This window comes from Zonotrichia albicollis, chromosome 1, assembly GCF_047830755.1.
Source record: "Zonotrichia albicollis isolate bZonAlb1 chromosome 1, bZonAlb1.hap1, whole genome shotgun sequence".
In the NCBI taxonomy this organism is placed as follows: domain Eukaryota; kingdom Metazoa; phylum Chordata; class Aves; order Passeriformes; family Passerellidae; genus Zonotrichia; species Zonotrichia albicollis.
The window spans coordinates 4,438,555-4,457,521 of NC_133819.1; the positions used below are offsets into that span (position 1 = coordinate 4,438,555).

The 18,967-nt window shown below is 40.8% G+C and overlaps 1 protein-coding gene across 3 annotated transcripts in view; it reads left to right on the top strand.

Annotated features, from left to right (window-relative positions):
* DLEC1 (DLEC1 cilia and flagella associated protein) overlaps positions 1-18,967 on the top strand; it is a 34,070-nt gene that overhangs the window by 6,468 nt on the left and 8,635 nt on the right. For 2 of the 3 annotated variants that reach the window (XM_026796089.2, XM_074545684.1), the window contains 21 exons: positions 301-437; positions 1,320-1,412; positions 1,664-1,754; positions 2,619-2,781; positions 4,456-4,654; positions 5,966-6,024; positions 6,520-6,694; positions 7,965-8,058; positions 8,282-8,412; positions 8,721-8,879; positions 9,686-9,825; positions 10,069-10,222; positions 11,302-11,412; positions 12,456-12,586; positions 12,926-13,111; positions 13,205-13,263; positions 14,391-14,542; positions 15,050-15,153; positions 16,209-16,279; positions 16,924-17,069; positions 18,101-18,235. In XM_026796089.2, the coding sequence (XP_026651890.2) occupies positions 301-437; positions 1,320-1,412; positions 1,664-1,754; positions 2,619-2,781; positions 4,456-4,654; positions 5,966-6,024; positions 6,520-6,694; positions 7,965-8,058; positions 8,282-8,412; positions 8,721-8,879; positions 9,686-9,825; positions 10,069-10,222; positions 11,302-11,412; positions 12,456-12,586; positions 12,926-13,111; positions 13,205-13,263; positions 14,391-14,542; positions 15,050-15,153; positions 16,209-16,279; positions 16,924-17,069; positions 18,101-18,235 (2,690 nt within the window). The remainder of the gene's footprint in view (positions 1-300; positions 438-1,319; positions 1,413-1,663; positions 1,755-2,618; positions 2,782-4,455; positions 4,655-5,965; positions 6,025-6,519; positions 6,695-7,964; positions 8,059-8,281; positions 8,413-8,720; positions 8,880-9,685; positions 9,826-10,068; positions 10,223-11,301; positions 11,413-12,455; positions 12,587-12,925; positions 13,112-13,204; positions 13,264-14,390; positions 14,543-15,049; positions 15,154-16,208; positions 16,280-16,923; positions 17,070-18,100; positions 18,236-18,967) is intronic. The other variant, XM_074545603.1, reaches the window with a different exon arrangement.

Consider the following 18,967-nt stretch of genomic DNA (forward strand, 5'->3'; position numbering starts at 1 on the left):
GCAAAAATTTGCTTTGATTTTTTTGTAAATTCACCTTACCTGTTATACTGAGGTTTTCTAAAAATATCATCTTTTTATCATTCAATAATCTTCAAGGAGGAAAAATCATCTTACATCATTAAAATGTAAGATGAATGTAGAAATACACATCTCACACTGTCCAACTTTGAAATGGAAAGAATTTAAGGGGTTAGGATTGCAAAACCTGGCGTGGTCTCATGCAGTAATGTCTGTAAAGAGTTGTTTAATCAGCAGCCTTTGCTCTCTCTGGAGTCTGATTTTCTGTGTTACTCCTTGCAGTGCCTGACTGTATAAACTGTGGTTCCTGCCTTGTTGGAGGAATAAAAACAACAACAATTTTGTGCAGAAATGAGGGAGTTAGGACTGGGAAGTTCTCTATAATTCCAGGGAAAGCCTGGCCAGCTCCTGATTCTGGGGTGAGTGATCAGAAGGGCAATACTGGACCCAGCATGGTGTGGGTGCCCTGGTGTGAAGGCTTTTTAAACAGTCATGTTGTGTTAGCACAGAAGTCATAAGGCCTTGCTGGAGAGATCTGCATTGTGCCATTCCTTCAGGAATTCACTTTATCCTGGAAACCAATCTCCCTGGATGGCTGTACCTCCTTCCTGTGCTCTGGTTTTCTGTGGAAGAGCTTGCCTTGCTCAGGGGAGAGGTAAACTGAGGCATAGATGAGGGAAAGAAAATCTGGCTCAAATTTTCCCTTGCCCTTGAAGCAAACAGAAATGCTGTCAGCTCTAGCATTGCTTGAGGTAATTTCCTCTCCTTCCTCAACAAAACCATCCCTTACTGACCTTGCTGCTCCTGTGGACACAGCAATCCAATCCAGTCCTGCTCTGTCTGTAGCTCCCCATCACAAACCAGGGGTGGACAAAGGAGATGAAATGGGACAGAAAAAAAGAGAAAGAGCAGATGGGCCAAGTTGTCCCTTCAGAGTCTTTACAGTTCCAACTCAAAGTGAGTTTTGAACATGGAGAAACAGACAAGCCCCTCTCTCAGGTGGAGCTGCTCTGCTGTGAACATGAATATTAGGGCTTCTGACACTGTCATTTGTCTTCAGAGACTGCACTTTCCCCTCTGCTTTCACCAAGGTCATTATAAAGCAGGGAGAATTTTATTTTTTAATTAAGCCATATTTATGAGCCACACACTTTTGAGATGTGTGAAAAAATATATATGGTAACAGGTAGAACAGTGATGTTGTAGAGTAATGCCTATTTCAGATAAATCAGTGTTTTAAACACAGCAATCTGATCCATTTAGTTTATTAATCTTTTTGTTTGTTTGTTTTAATACCTTAGGTGGCTGCCACTGCTGATTTTGTGGTACAGGATCCTTTTGGGATCCAGCCTGCTGGTTTGGAGCTAGCTCCAGGGCAGAATGCAACAGTGCAGGTTAGTGCCAACTGCTGTAGAAAAGTTTTTTGCTTCACAAAATAAATTAACAAGCAAGATAATTTTAGAAGACCTGGCTGGACCTTGCAAGTTTGGGTTTATGTGAGCAAAAGTTGATTCTGTTTCTTGCAAGTGTTACTTTTAATTTCTAATTACTAAAACTGTCCTTCAGGGAATATTTGCAATTGATGTGCATTACTTAGGGGAGAGAAAACAGTTACAGACCTTGCTATTTCCCTTTTCTCTTTCAGGTCGTGTTTTTCCCCTCTTTGCCAGAAGCCTCGCAGCAAACATTCACCATTTTGTGTGACAATTATCCAACCAAATATGTTACAGTCGCAGGTTTGTTCCTAGCACTTTTCTAATTCTGTAGATATTCAGATAATGTGAGTGGTAATTGTTGGCATGAAGTGATGGTAACATTTTATGTCATTGGATTAAGCAAATACTTAATGTGTCCCCTGCTGGCTTTTTTTTTTGGTATTGTTATTACTGCTCCTTCCCAGTGCATGGAATACACTGGATTCAGAAAACATTGAGCTCTTAATCTTCAGTAGGCAAAAATCCAAATGTAAAATATCACCAAGTCACAGAAAAGAAAACCAGTTGCCAGGTGCAACTCATCTCTTTTACTTTTCTGTCAATAAGATGACTTGACAAACTATGAAACATGAGGTGTTACAGGGCAGAAATGAACCACATTTGGACCTTTTGAGGCAGGCAGTCTCTGGATTAACTAATGAAACCAATTCAAATTCTTGTAAATGTTGGTGCTTGTACTGTAATATAACTGTGAGTGATATAACATGAGGCTTGGTTTGTATTTAATGAATCACTTTGTCACATGTATTTACTTTGGATTTTTTTAATACTTCATTTGCTGCTTATTTTAATTTTAATCTACTGCTCAAAACATCTGGGAGCCACATTGTCAAGCCCTGTAAACACCCTGCTTAGTTCAGTGAAACCATGCTGATGTGAGTGAGCTGAGGCTGTGGCCCTGAAATCCCTGTATATGAAATTCATGAACAGAAGGTCTCTGTTAATACTTGTTGATAAACACAACATCAGGATTGTACAATTAACACATTGGAGTTCTGAAACTTGAGGAAACACCAGATATAATCAATAATTAACATTAATTACCTGATGTGAACTATCTTAATAGTCAGATGGTAAACAGCAATACCTAATTATTTCTTCCAGGCCTTGGAGAGATGATTGCTCTGGAGCTTTTGTTTGTCACAGGAGGAGAAAGCAAAGCCCTGCTGGGTGAAGTCACTGATGCCACAGCACAGCACCTCATACGCTTCGAGCCCCAAAACCCCCGCAGCACTAAGGACAAGATCCTGCTCATAAGGAACTCCACGTAGGTAGCTGCTGTCAGAGTAATGCTCTGCAATGTGGGAATGCTGCTAGGCATCTCATTTGTCATACTCTGCTCTCTCAAGCTGGAGAAACCTTCATGCCCTTGATGAACTTCTTGCAGAATCTTTGCTTCTTTTTGCTCCTTATTTGGTAATTAAAGTTCAGGGAATGTTGTACGTTGTTGAAGCATTATGGCAACCGTTAGCCAAGGTCAATATATTTGCTTTTATAGAGGTAAATCTACAAAAAATTCATAAATATACATGGTGGCAGGAAATACAGGGTGATCCAGGTGAGATTTATCTAATTTTAAATGTCTGCCATATATACTTGTGCAACTGAGATAAGCACTCTTTTCCTTTCATAGTGCAGGGAATAGATGCTTCCAAGCATACAATTCTGAATGGAACATCTCCTAAAGAAAAATTATAATACATCCTGGACTCCACTGGATCAAAATGGGAGCCCAGTGTAATTAACTCACATTAAAACTCTCACATGGTTCCTGCTATTGAGTCCTTACAGATTTAAATATAAATTCAATTTGAAGTCAACTAATGTGTCCTTCTGGACAATTACACCATACTGAACATAGTGGCATCCTGATTTTGCTCAGAATCAATCAGACTTTAACAGAAATACACTTGTGCATGATTGCAGCAGATAAAGGCTGTAGACCATGAAAGCAGTGAGCAGGTCAGTGCTGGGTTTAGGACCATTAATCTGAATTGCTGTTTACAAGCAGTAAATATCTGACAGTTTATTTTTTGGTCTGGAAATCACACATGCATAATGCCAGAACAGGCTGATGTTTGAGTAAAGAAAGTGTGATTGGTGAACTGGATATTGTAAACTGACAAAGGATGTGACTGTGCCAATTTCCACATTTTCTCTGTGCTGCACTCACCACAGCACTCCCTGCACATCTGGTGTCAGCATTTGTATTAAACAAAGCTGGCCAGGCTGAGAGTAAATTCCATAGAAGCAGGAAGAAGAAACATTCTTTCTGCTACAGAAAGTGATACAAGAAATTGTAAATGTCCAGTTTTATCAGTGATACTTTCAAATTCCTCCCCCTTACTAAGGCAGATTTTTTGAGGTCAGCATGAGCAAAATTCTCAAACCCATGAAGACATTCCATGGAATACACTTCTGCTGAAACAACCTAGTTAAGCAACCTTTTCCGGATTACAGAAAGTGAGGCAGAGCCATGGCTATAATTTTAGAAGGAGCCATTGTGTTTGCTGACATGTTAAGACCACATCTTTCATTTGGATTAAATTCAGAATGTGATGTAGGTCATCAGCAGTGATTCAAGGCAAATGTACTGGTGTCAGCAGGAATAGTCTTGTTCATCCCAGATCTTTGAAAAAAGAATTGCAGAGTTTCTGAAACCTGGATTGCATGACAAGTTCAAATAAGGCAAGAAAGTGTTAAGGTATCTTATACATTTATGGAATTTACTTTCACATACTAGCATGTTCTTTATATGATTTATATGCTCTGACTCCATGATGCCTCAGCAGCTTTGTGACTCACAAAAACTGGGAAGTCAAACCCCTGTAATCTGTAAAGAGAGGAATTTCCTACCTGGAAAAAAAATCTGAACATATTTAGCTCAAAAATATCTGATTTTTAATCATAGCTTTTCTGTTGTTTATTGACTTCTTTGCAGCAATCTAGAGCTTCCTTTCTTCTGGCAGATAACAAAGCCTCATCTGAAACCATTAATACCAGAAGAAACAGAACAGAAAGACTTTACAGAGGTCAAAAACAATCAAGACCCAGAGTCAGTCTTCTCCCTAAATCCTAAGCAGGGAGTTTTGCTTCCCTATGCAAATCATGAGTTTATTCTCACTTATGCTCCACAGGAGGTATGGCTTGTGATTCCTTCCTATCTACAACCTCCAGCTGTGTATTTTTATTCAAGTCATAAAATCCTTGCTGTGCAACTTTTCTAAATTAAATTTAATTAGCTGGGACTATGCTCTGATAAACAGTGTTCAAAATGTAGAAAGTTACTGAAAGAAAACATGTTTTGACTGCAAAATGTGAGACAGTTTCTGATCTCATGTCATTTTGGGGACTGACTGTACACAGTTCATTTTACACTGAAATTGTGGACACATCCTCACACTGCAGCTGTGCTGGCTGGTGAAGTTACCACCCTCACCCTCTAGCAGCTCCTCCACCAGCTCCTGAGCCTTCCTCCTCTTCTTGGGGGTTGTGCCTTGTACCTACTCCAGCCTAAATAAGTTGGTTAACAAACACTGATGATTTAAACTGTTTCCAGCTGTAGTTTTTTTTTTGGCCTGAAATGGGCTCTATGAACAGCTGAGTGGTGAATTAAGGGGATAGTGGGAGCCTTTGGCAGAGAAATGCTGTGTGCAGCTGTGGGTAAGAGGGGTGCAGGGATGTTGGAATGCAGTTATCCCAGAGAATGCTGTTCTCTCAGTTTCTGCTCCCCTGTAAATAAGGAGCATGAGCTCACTGTATTTAGAGAAACCTGATCCAAAGAAAGCCCAAGAGTGGGAATGTCCCCTGCAGTGTTGATTGACAGACATAAGAAATACCTCAAATTTGTATGGAAGAGAAACTAATTGGCTTTTAAAAATAAACAGTTCATAGAATATATATTGAATTAAAATATACATCAAAATTAGTATCTGTCTACAAACAAATGAAGCTTTTGCACAGCCCTTCAGATTTAAGGCCTTTTTCTGTGTTTCTTTTTTCCCTCCTCCATTAGAATACAGAAGGCATTCTCTTCCCATGATGGAAAAGTCATGTTTCTTACTCCAGATCAGATTGATGGTCAATTAGCTGAATACTCTGGAGCAGTTGGAAGAAACTTCTCAATTAGTACAGCAGTACTGAGCTTAATTTGGGAAGCCTTTGCAGATGCTTGTGTGTAGTATGCAATATACAGGGGAAATAATAACAGGCATGTCAAAAATGAGTATTTTTCTTGGAACCCTACACCATGAGATCAGAATCTGGCTTAATGTTTTGCAGTCAAACATGTTTTCTTTTAGTAACTCCAGAGTTTGAATATTGTTTATCAGAGCTTAGGACTCTGATGATGATCGTTTATCCTTTACATGTAAACCACTTTTCCATCTTTTTTGATCTTCAACATAAATGATTACTTGACATTAAAATCTTTTTCTCCTTCATCTGTGCAGCTGAAGAGTTATCACAGTGTGCTGCAGGTGGTAGTGAGGAACACCCCAGACTCACCTTGGTAAGCTGAGAAACATTTCCCAGTAAGATATATGGCCACAATTTATCTGTGCTATTACATTAAGTTACTGGGATTTTTCTTCTTTCTGGTGATGATGGATTGACAAGTATAAAGAATATTATCTGCACAAGTAGTTGTGGTACAAAGAGCATCTCTGATATCCTCCCCCATGCCTGCACACATGCCTGGCCCTAGCTTTTCCTCTCTTGGAAAAAGATAATACTGTCATTTTGTCTGCTTATTTTCCAGGGTTTCCTGCTGTTACTCTTTGTCACAGCAGTATGTCACTTATATACTTGTTCATGGACAGACTGGGACAGCTAGAATACCTTAAAGTATAATGAAGTTTTTAATTGGCTGAGCTAATTGCCCACAGGCAGTCTGTACTTGAGAAACTTGTGATGGTTATCAGTTTTGATCTGGCAATTAAAAGACAGGATCCAATTAAACACAGGTTTAACATATTTAGTAATTCTATCATATTTCCTCCCAAAGTTTAGTAGAAGAGAAGATGCTTCAAAACATCCCAGAATGCAGAGTAGAGGATGTGATAGCACTGAAAATAGAAGTTAAAGGCTCAACAGAACCATACAACCTTCTTCTGGAACCATATGCCATTATTATCCCTGGAGAAAATTTCATTGGTGTAAATGTCAAGAAAAAATTTAAGGTTTGTGTGCTTTTCACTTCACTGTTGTCATGTGGTTTGTGTCACTGGATGTCATAGGTGTTATTAGAATATATCAGACAGTCATTGTTGTTTTAGTTTTCCTGAAATGTTTTTAAAGGAGGCCTTGAATCCAGAAGGGTCTGCACTGAAATGCCCTACCCAGCCTGCTCAGCCCTTCACTCCAGGCAGAGCCTTTGTTCCTTTTTCATCTCTGCACTTTGATACCACAGAGTTTGACCCTTCTCAGTGTTTTTCTGGGTCACTAACCTCTTGCTTATCACTTTGTCACTCCTGTAGTGTAAAAGTTTTCCAGCTGGGAGGAATAGTCAATGGATGATTAAATTAGTTCATAACTGAGGCACTGTTCATGCAAAGAATACAGGAAGCACAGAAGAGCTACAAAAATCACACATGCTGTAGTTTACTAGATTTTATTCTTTCCTGCAGGTTCTGGTGATTTCTCTCTGGCCATTCTGGGACAGAATGCTGCTGCAATTGTCCCTCACACAGCATCCCCTTCACTATAGATCAGGATCCTTTTGATCTTAGACTCACTTGGGAAAAACAGGCCTGTTGGCAAGAGCCAGGCAGGAAGACATTTCCCAGTTAATGATTTTCCCATTTTTTCTTAGAGATCCTCCTAATCAGCCTTTGGTTTTAAGATTTCTCTCCCTAGAACTTTTTTTTTTTTTCTTCAATTTAAGGCGACCATTTCGTACTTCCCAGTAACCCAGTATAACTACACATGTGGTAGAGGTAATTAAGCCACTTACTGATGATATAACAACATCCTTTGCAGTTTCCAATTGGTATTTTTTAGTCTTAAAAAGATAAGAATTTGAACTGTGCTTAGAGATAATTGTACTTCAGAGAACAAAGTTTTTATTTGCTGTAGTTGAGAAATAATGTTTTGACTAGATCTGAAGAGCAGGCCAAACATTTCAAGAGCTTGTATCTCCTTCACAAATAGAACCTTTGGCAAAAAAAAGCTGCACTCAAAAGATTTTCAGTTTATGCTTAGAAATTCTGTTACATTTTTGAAAAATGCAGGGAAGTTTAAGAGTCTCAAATATGATCATGTTCTTGAAATGAATTGTTCATGGATTCTTTTCAGGTTTGAGGGAACACCCTCACCTATGTGAAGGAGACACTGTTAAATAAATGATGACTCAAAACCCAGTTTGCAGTGTATCAGTACTCTCAGCAAATTGACTTGCTGCTCTGAAAGCTTAAAGTGCATTAATTGTCTCATTGATTTTAATTGTTTCAGCTGTGGAACAACAGCAAAACATTGATCAAGTACACATGGGAGAGAATCACAGACTGTGAGATCATCGAAGTTGAGCCTCGTACTGGTGTCATAGGTAAAGTTTCTGTGACTTGCAAGCAGTAATTAATGAAAGAGACAGTAATTGATTATATCAGTTTATGACAGTCACAGAGCACTTCAATGCAAACTGGAAAATTACCTGATCTCCAGCTCTGTGGAGCCAGCAGGAGACTTAACTTGATTCCAGTAGCTTCATGCTTGAAGCAGGTGGTTTCTTACATCAAAGTGAGACAGGAGCCTGGTGTTTTCTCTTCTAGATGTGAATAAATGCTGTGAATTTCTCCTGGCAATTTCTGGGAGCAAACCTGGGGTCATCAGCCGTAAGCTGCCATGTCATGTTGAGCTGTGTCCAGAGCCAGTTATGCTGCATATTGAGGCTGCTTTTAAGGTAAGGAGCAGTTCAGTCTTGCAGGAGGATGAGCTGTGTGGCCTGGCCATTGTCCAAATAAAGCTTTTATGCCTCTCAATGGCTTGAGAAATCTGAAGTGGTGACAAACAGGAGTTATTTTTGATATAGTGACTATTGAGTCAATGTTGATATTCCCATGACACACAGAATTTTTCTGCATTACACAGTGCATTTGCTTTCTGATATTCTCTGTGAAATGAAATGTTAATCCTAGATAATGACATGTTTCTTAATGTGGCAGTTTTGGCAGGGGTGTCCATTCTAAAGTCTGTTTCCTGCTGTCCTAGGGTCCATCTCTTTGTATTGATGTTCCATCACTCCAGTTTGGTTTGACCAAGCAGGGTGAGACTGTGTCAAGAACCTTTGAGATTAATAATCTGTCTCAGGTGCCAGCACGGTGGAGGATGCAAGAAAGCCAGGTTTTTCTAGCTCAAAGGAATGAAGAGGTAAGTCACTGCTGCAGCTGGCTGTAGTCCCTCCTTAGCTATTTTATTTCTTCTGCTTAGGAGTTGTACTATTCATTCCAGCTATCAGAAGTTCTAAATTTTGTGACTTCTTAGGAAACTAGTCCAGCACAGTTTTGTAAGTGCATGAGTTCTTTTGAGATTGAATACTTCTTTACAAATTTTCTCTATTTCCCTTTATTACAAATCCCCTGCCAGCCTGATCCAAAGAGACACAGAGTATTTCCTGAATGACAATTATTTCAGCTACTGCTGCTGTAAGTAAGAGTTCAAGGCTTTAGTAGAGCTGAGACTGCTGAACACTCCTCCTGCACACCCACATCAGCATCTTGGACAAGAATCTGAGCCCCACTCCTTGCTGATGCTCTTCCTGTGCCTCTCTCCCAACCCTCCTTCCTCACCCTTCTGTGCAAGAACCTTTCCCCTTGTGGCACCTTGCTGCTGCCTGGGAGCAGGTGCTGCTGCTGAGGCTGATTGCTTCTCCTTCATGTTCCCTGTCAGTCCATTGCTTCTCTTTCATGTTCCCTGTCAGTCCATGCACAGCTGACCCTGCTGTGCCCTTGGCTCAGACTGAAGCAAAGCCCTGCCTCTTTGTATAGCCAGGCTTTCACAAAGCTGCCATTGTGCTTCCTGACATGAACCCAGGTGGGACTCAAGGGGCAGAGAGAAATGACACATCTGAGGAAAAATTAGGTACTTGGAAGCCCTAATTAAATTGTGTGGCTTCAACATTTTACCCTTGCTTTGCACATGTCAGAAAAATTTCTGTTCCCTCTCTCCTCTCCCAGGTATCCACCTTCACCATCCAGCCATCAGCAGGAGAAATTCCTCCTTTGGGTCTGTGCATAGTTTCAGTTCACTTCACATCACTGCAGTGCCAGCGTCTCCAGACAGTGCTGGAACTGGAGGTGGAGAATGGAGAAGGAAGGTAAGGAGGAAAAGCAGCATTTGTTTTGTTTTTCCTGAGGTTGACATCTGGTTTTCACTTCAGGTAGCTTTCTCTCCTGCAACAAAACTATGAACTCACAGTGGGGTTGTGTAACCTATCAATGAACTATCAAATTTCTAATATTGCTAAATAAACATAAACATCATTCTTCCCAGCATGCTGCTTTATGTCTAGCACGTTTCATTAACAATAACAATAGACCATCTGTGTGTTTATTTCCAGTCATCTTCCTGTTTTTGTTGAAGTTCAGACCCCCCAAGTGTGCCTGATATCTAGTCATCTAGTATTCAATGAAATTTATACTGGAGTTCCTGTCAAAGCAACCAATAAACTTTTTAACCAGACACTGCTGCCAGCAAAATACTTATGGGAAAAGGTAAATGCTCTTCTCATGGGTGAAGAATACAGCAGGGATGGAAATTGCAATTTCTGTAGGAAATACAAATAATGACTATTCTTAAAAGCTTTTCTGATGTATCTTTTGAGTAGTCATTGCTGTTTTATTGGCTTGGAAGCAGAATTTCAGCTTTAGACCAACCTTTATTAAAAGATTAATTACCAGATGATGTCATTATGTTCTTACTGTCTGTGGATCCCTGGGAAAATGGATGAGCAGATGTGAAAGGTCATAGGATGTAAAGATACCAGGGTATTAAACAAAGTACTATAGCAGTTTAGGGTTTGCGCTTAATTTAATAAAAAAAAGAAATTTTAGTGCTTTTGGATTGTGTCTGAATTCACATTCTGGCTGGGATTCAGCTTACAGAGTAGGAGACCTAAATTTAGTGTCAGTATTTAAGCTGTGTCTGAACTCTCTTTTCAGTCAATGGAAATTGGTCAGTGCCTTGGTCATTCAGATCTGGCATCCATCACATCTGACATCCAAAGTTTAGCTCAATTTTCTACATAAAAGCACTCAGTGCCACTCCAGATGTCCTCAGGTGCACAAGGGATCCTACCAGAGCATGGTATAGGACCTACAGGAAAACACTTTGGAGCATCTGGAGCCTGGAAGGAATATTTAGAGCATTTTTCCTGATATGTGATGTTGATGTGTGAAGAAATGAGTGGAAGCCCTGGGTACATTCCCTGCTGGTCACTCAGGGAAGGTGCCAACACCAGGATTGTCTCCCCCACCTCTGTAATAGAGAGAGCTGGGCACATCTGGGACCTGCTGTGATATCAGATAGATTGGGTGCACCCTGGAAAGGCCTGAGACTGTGAGAGGGATGGGAGTGGCTCTGCTCCCAGCCCAGCAGCCCCAGTGGGCACCTGAAGTTACTTGGAGTAATGTAGGCATGAGGATCTTCTCACTCATGGGGAACTGTAAAGCCCCAAACTTTACAAACTGTAGGTGTTGCTGCCTGACTGTCCTAATCCTGAGAATAGCTTGGTGTTTCAAAAGAGACAATGTGAGGGAATCAGTGTGAGCTGAGTGTCCTTTCTGCTTGGCAGCCCATTGGAAGCCAGGCAGCCTCCTGCTCCATCGTGGTGTCCCCTGCCAGTGGCACCTTAGGCCCAAATGAAGAGAGGGAATTCTGCATAGAGCTGTCAGCTGACACTGTGGTAAGTTCACAACTTTTATAAAAACAGCAACACTGGCTTTTTCATCTCACCTCCATCTGGCAAAAGGAAGGAATTCTGTGTACAAAACCACGTGCGCTTTTTCCCAGACAATATCTCTGAAGTGGCTTTGCTTTAGAGATACCACAGTTGAAGGCAAGAATTAAAGAAGTGCACATGGTGTGCAGTTTCTACCCTGTTTCTTTATATCTCAGCTGTTCCAGTTTTCTTCCTTTATTGAAATCCTGTACAACTGCTCTTAATGCTTATCTCTCTTCTTGGAGCATACAGATCCTCACTTTGGATTATCTGTAATGATGTGGAACAGAGTGGCATATACAGTGTCTATTTGGTTTTCTGAATGAAGTTAGGCTTATAACATTTTGATATTTGAAAACTTAAAAGGGGCTGATGGGACTGAGAATCTGCAAAATACAGGAGCAGAGCTTACAAACTCTAGGAATTCAGAAAAATACTTTACAAGGGCATTGAAATACCTGAGCTAAAGCAGCTAAATACAGGATGTTCCTATAGATATGGTGTCTTAGTTCCCATTACAGTCACTGGAGACTTGGGTTTCATTTATTTGCTTAAAAGTAGGTGTTCAGCCCTATCAGAGTTAGTATTTAAAATTATGTATCTGTGGCACTTGGGAACATGGTTCAGTGGTGGCCTTGGCAGTTCTGGATTAATGTTTGGACTCCATCAGCTTAGAAGTCTTTCTAACCTAAAGGATTCTATGATTCAATACTTGGAGTGTAGGAATTATGTCAGAAATCAGTAATGGAGCAGTTTTAGGCTCACAGACAGTTGCAGGTACAAAGCTGAGAAACAGCCACAAATTTTTACCTCAGTTGCCTTCTAAGCAGCTCTGATGCTGCAGAAAATGCACTGAAAACAATTCAGTAAAACCTCTCACAATTCTATTGCTCTGGGTTTAATCCAGGGGAATTTACACACTTTTAAAAATAAATACCCTAAAGAGTCTGCCTTTCCTCTGTGATAGATGCTTCATTCCCAAGGAAACTTGATTCTTTGCTTTTCAGGGGGAGCTGAAAGACCTCACACTTTGCTGTAGCATAGAAGACAGGGCTGAACCCCTCTTCCTGAGCATTTCTGGAGAAGTGAAGGGACTTCATGTCACATACTCAGTAGCTTCTGGCAGTGGAGATGACAGGTAATATCTAACTGAATATTATTTCATTTTTCTGATACATAGAATGATGACTGTATTTTGGAACATGCTCATCTTTATATCTTTTCATATAAGTAAAGATGTCTTTAATTTGGTAGACTGGCATGTTATACAGGATAAAAATCTGACCCCAAATAAATCCTTATGGGGGTAGAAGTGAAAAAATGAAAAGCAGAAAATGCTGATGGCAAAAATCATAAACTGCATGGTCCTTTTAACTGTGCATCACAACCACATTGCACATTTTTAAATGTCCTGAAATCATCTGTGGCATAAGAACATAAGACCCATGTCTAAATACTACTGTTATTTTTCCGGCAGTGATGAAGGACAAATGCCACAAAGCCCATGTGAGCTTCTTTTGGACTTTGGGTCTGAAGTTGCAGTCAAAGATGTTGTAAAGCATCAACTGATTCTTACAAATCTCTCAGGAATCAGAGCTCCATTCACACTGGAAGCTGAGTATTTTAGTGCCTGTTTGGTGCCTCCAGAACAAGGAGCCTGCCCGTGAGTCTTGCTGTTCTGCATAATGACTTAAATATTAATTTCGGTCTGATTTAAACCTGAAATCAGATTAATTTTTTTTTCATGCTCTCCAAGCTACCTGGTGAAAAAAAGGGGGCCTGTCACAGAGCATGCAGCCAGAAAAGTAAAGTCAGGTATGAAAATATCTCTTCAGTGGAGAGAAGGTGAAAGCCAGCTGAATGTCAGCACTAAATGTGCCAGTCAGGCCCATCTTCTCACTGTTGGAGTATTTGGTGAAGTCTAAACTGAAACATTACTTAATTCCTCTGTTCATTCCTGAGTTTGAAAGCCCAGCTTGTATAAGCATTAGGTCAATCTCTCTCTTCTCCTTCTGCTTCTTTTCCTTTCTCCCCCCATTCTTTCTCTCTCTTCATCTTTTTCTTGCAAACAACAGTATGAACCAAAGTTGGTGATTGTGGTGACAGTTCACTCCCAGAACACTCCCAGCACATGGGATGGATGACATGCAGAATTTTGGCTCTTTCTCTCTCACACAGTTTTCCAGCACCAGTGCAGCAAGTTTTTCTCCCTCAAACCCTTTACCATACCTTCCCCGCTGTGGAAAGCTACAGCACAGCCCCATCTGTCATTTCTGATGTGTTGTACTGAAAAATGATAATATTTACAGCCACATGAGACTGAGGGAGGGAGGAAATGGGAGTAAAAAGCTGTGAAGTGTGGATGTGTTTTCTGTATCCAAAATAAAACTTGCACATATTGGTACCTTGCCATAGAGTTTGGTATCTGTTCCACAGACAGAGCTTTTCAGCTGTTGAATTAGTGCTTAAGATTAGAAAAATGCTGTTCTGACAGATTCCATGCAGGCCTAGGTAACTCAGAATGTGGAAAGGCTTTGCTCTTTGTAATTAATTCTTTGCATGGAAGAGCACACAGAGGTAAACAGGCAGCTGCTAGTGAACAAGAAGCAGTCAACACAAATCCCAGCCTATTTTTCTCAGATTTTTTCAGGTAACCAGCTAGTGCCTTGCATACCCCAAAGAGTTCTGGATCAGGTTGTTGGAAGGGTTGTCCTGCTGTAAAATATTCTGGGCAAGCACTAACTCTAAAAACAAAGTACGACCCACTGCAGAAGGGAACTTGGGTAAAGTGGTACAAATGTGAGCTGTGCAAATGATCCCAGGGGTTCTAAGTGAGTGAGGTTAAGCTGATTAAAGGCAACTAAAACCATGGTCCTGTGTATTCTTTGAAAGACTTTGTTCCATTTCCTCAGAATTCATGAAATGCTTCTTTGCTGCTTCAGAGTTTGCAGCAGCGTTGCTGTCCCAGGGGAAAGGAGCAGCTTTCCATATCCAACCTTCCTCAGGAACTCTGGAAGCTTTCCAGCAGCTCACCATAGAAATAGCAGCTTACAACAACATGTGGGGAGAGTACCAGGATAACCTTGTCTGTAAGGTAGGTGGGGTTTTGGTTTTACCATTGCAGATTTTACACTGATTATATTTCCCAGATGCCTTTCTGTTAGAAATACTTTTTCAGTTTTTTAAGCCCTCTGTAAAAATTCAGGATGGATGTTGCTATACCACTACTTCCAATGACATGTAAGGAACAATTGTTTGGTTTTAGGGGGACATGTTTATTCTTTGGGAGGTTTTCATGTGCCTTGAAAATGACTGGAGTAGTTTTGATTTATAACATCTGTTTGGGAGCTGGCCAGTGCACTGCTCTGCTCTACCAATACCATAGATTGTGTTGTGTAAAAAAGCAGCAGGAAAGCTGATAAATGCAAGAGGTATTGCATTCTCCTGCTGAGAAGAGTTGTTGTTAGCATATAAATTAGAGGTTGTCAAAGGAAACTAGTAAAAAATATTTGAAAATCCAATCAGTTTGCAAAACATAAACTCATAACGCGGAGAACTAAGATGTTATCTTGATCCTAATAGCAAAAATTCCTTTTAATAGGTTGGACACTTACAACCTAAATTAATTCCTATGCAAATGACTGTGAAAGGCTGCCCAATCTTCCTGCAGGTGACAGGACCAAAACCAGAGCCACCTATTGTCAGGTATAGTGCAAAATACTGTCAGACAAATCAGTGAATGAAATGCCAATGGCTGCAGCCAACACACACACCTGCTCCATCTTGTGATATAATGAGAAGGTCAGCAAAGTGTCAGTCAAAGCACAGTATCTGCTTCTAGAACATCAATACATTTTTCTCTGCCAACACAATTAGAAAATAATCTCCAATACAAGTCTGCTGAAGTGTGCCAGCTCTCTCTGTTCTGGGCTTGCAGCTGTAGAATTTCACCCAGTGCAGCCTCATCTGGCTCTGTGGAGATGGCAGCTGGCACATGGTGGCAATTCTCATCCCCCACAGCTCATTCCTCCCTGGCCCTTTCCCTGCACCAAGAGAAATGCGACCCTGAGGGTAGCGGGGGAAGGTTTAAACCCTCTCACACAGCAAATGGCATCTGCACCTTGGGATGAGGGGTAAGGGTTGGTTTTTGGGGAGCCCCAGCACTGCACATGGTTACTCTGAAATGTCTGAGACAGCCGAAAAAACTGGGGAAAAAAGGAAAGAGACAGATAAAATAAACTAATATTGCACTTGACAGTGTAGGCCATGTGTGGTGGTGTTCACAGGGGTCTTAGGATGAGGGAAAAGATGAGAATGCTGACTCCATGTTTCAGAAGGCTGATTTATTATTTTATGATATATATTATATTAAGACTAAACAAAAGGAATAGAACAAAGGATTTTATCAGAAGGCTGGCTAAGAATAAAAAAGGAATGATAACAAAGGCTTGTGGCAGTCCGGACAGCTGGGCTGTGATTGGCCATTAATTAGAAACAACAACATGAGACCAATCACAGATGCACCTGTTGCATTCCACAGCAGCAAATAATCAATGTTTACATTTTGTTCCTGAGGCCTCTCAGCTTCTCAGGAGGAAAAATCCTAAGGAAAGGATTTTTCATAAAACATGTCTGTAGCAGCCATGCCTTACCTGAGAGCCACTCCAGTGCAGCCAGATCATTTCCACTTTTAAACAACTCTTCAGTGATTTCAGACACTTTGTTCTCTGCATGCACTGACAGCAAGGTTCCCTGTCCAGGTTTGGCACTCAAATCTCAGGAGGGTCCCCTGTGCTTCGGAGGGTCCAGCTCAACAATCCCACTCCCTTTGGTAAGGATGGCTTTTGTACAGCAAACATTGATGCTTTCATTGTGTTCCTCATAGAAATAAAAGTAAAATACCCATTAACCTGTCAATTGACAGGCATAGTTTTTCCCTAATGAAGATGTTTTTAGCAAAAAAAAATAGAGGGTGACTGAAAGTGTTGCCACTATGCAATTGCACATCCCATCCTGATGTAGCTGGGTTTTCCCTCATTGAAATGGTGGGAATTCAGGATTTTTCATCCTGTTTTTATGAATTTCTTACAACACTAAGCCTGGTCAGTCAGGTGTGCTACCTGCTTTTTACTGGCATCATCTGGCTCTTCTGTTTAGTATTTTTAGCTCTTAAGTGAAGTTGTAAGCTTTTCAGAGCAAAGTCAATCACCTTTTTTTTTTAATTCTACTAAATCTATTTGCTTAAACAAAATACTCATCATTTATTTTGATTATACTTTAGGACATAGAAGGTGGCCAAACTATAGCAAGCTCTTGAATAATTTTCATTTACAGCAAAAATGGGAAACCTAAGAGATACATTTCAATACAAATCCTGTTGCCAGACACAAATTTGTTACTTGATATTCTGGTACCAACTAAGCCATGAGCCCTCACTGACTAGAAGTAATTGTCCTTTTTTCCTTTCCCATTCAGACATCCGGCTGGACTTGGAAGTTTACAACCAAGAGCCAGATGATGAGAAGCTGGTGGACCTGTTGGTGCTCTTTGGAGACCCTTTCCCTCCTGTGGACATGGCTGGAAAGGAGAGTGCATCAAGTGGTAGCAGCTCAGAGTCAAAGGTAGTGTTAAAGCTGGATCCAGCTGCCCTTCCCTGTGGGAGCATTTATCCAGCTCTGGAAAGCACAGATGAGGTCAGCTCTTAGGCTGTTTCTTACACTGCTGCTGAGATACATGATGGGATTTTTGGCATGAAAGGTTGAAAACAATAACAGGAGATAGAACTTGTAACTAAGAGCTGGATTGTTAAAAGGAATGTCAGCTCCTCTCCCAGTCAAACATGCAATATGTGGGTAGGTGGCTTTGGGGATCAGCAATCTTTTTCCAGAGGGAGCTATAAGCAATTAGGTCTCTTTAAAAGTGTTAAAAAAGCTAAAATAATACTATTTAAAATACCGTCAGTGACAAACTATTGTCATTATTACATGAAAGAATTAAAATAACTAAACCTCCTTAATTTGGCTCTGCTTTTCTCATGGGTGCTTTCTGGTGTCAACAAGTGCTGTAGTCAGGGAGCAGAACCTACCCTGCAAATTTCAAATTGCACCTGATGATATGGAGCTATTATCCCAGTGCTAAAATTAGATTGGTTCTGTTAGAATATGGTAAGATCTATTACACATGAAGTTTGATTATAATGTAGCAATTTAGTATCTTGAGGGGCTGGCAGTGACAGGGAGAAGGTATCCCCCAGGATAATCTATATTTCTCTGCCAAAAGCTTCACAGAAAAGATAATAAGATCACATTTTCTCTGCTTCAGCTCAGCATGCACAGTTGTTTTGAACAGAGCTCTAACCTTTCTTGTGCACAAAGGGAACAGCACTGCCCCAGAGTTCTGGTTTGTATAATGGGCCAGAGGTGTCATGGTTGGGTAGAACTGGACCCAGGCATGCACTTTTTCCAAGCAATTCAGGAGAGCTACTCTCTGGATGAGAAAATTAATGTACAGGACACATCCACGTGTCCAGCCCTTGTGCCAGAAAGAAACTGGAGCTGGCCATGCTTCCTGAGCAGTTCCCTGTGCACATCACTCACATTCCTCCCTTGCAGTGTAACAGTTTTAACCATTCCCCACCCCTGGGTCTCTGCAGCCTCCAGGTTCTGACAGCAAAGAGATGGAAATCAGCAGTCAGGAGTCTGCAGAGGAGAAAAATATCTCTGTACTCATCCGACCTCATGAGGGGGTGCTTGCAGACAGCCCCTACTCCGTTGCTCCAAGGCAGATAGTAAGCTTTTACATTTTCTTTGGGCTTAGATTTAGCACATTTTCTGCAGGGCAGAGGATACAGAGAAGGAGAAGGAGGTAGCTTTGAGTTTGGTTTGAGGTAGCCTATTAAACAGTGAAAGGAAGGCTTTGGAGATGATCATGAGAAGAGTTTGCAAGGTCAACAGAAAGTGTCCTATCTACATCTGAGCTGATGACTGAAGTGTTAGTTGTACACCAGAGTGACATCTCTGGTCTTCTCACTTGGGCTGGCATGGTGAAATGTGGGAGCCATCCAGCCTGAAGCTGTGGAAACATGCAGAGCTGGAAATCAGGCTGCTGGAAAGGGATGCTCTGTAGATAACTCATGGGATAAACCATTGTAACCCACAGTGCTTCACAAGTGAGTTGTGGAAATACAGTGTTACAATCCCTTAGGAATATCATAAAGACAGCACTGGAAAGATCTAGCTGTGAGTGACAGGCTTGCCCAAAACATCAGTGTGTCAGTTTTATTGTTAAATATTTTTTGCCAAAGGGTTTCAGTTACAAGTTAAAATGAGCTAAAGATTACATAAAAGAAATTATGATAGAAATGAAGATGCAGTCAGCTCTGAGGTGGCTGAGGCTGAGAAAGGTCAGACAAACAAGTGCCTCACTGTGGAGGCAGCTTTTGTGGGGTGTAGCCAGCAGCAATATCAGGATTTAACCTGCACAATTCACCTAAAGAAAGTATAATCTAGTCAACCTGTAA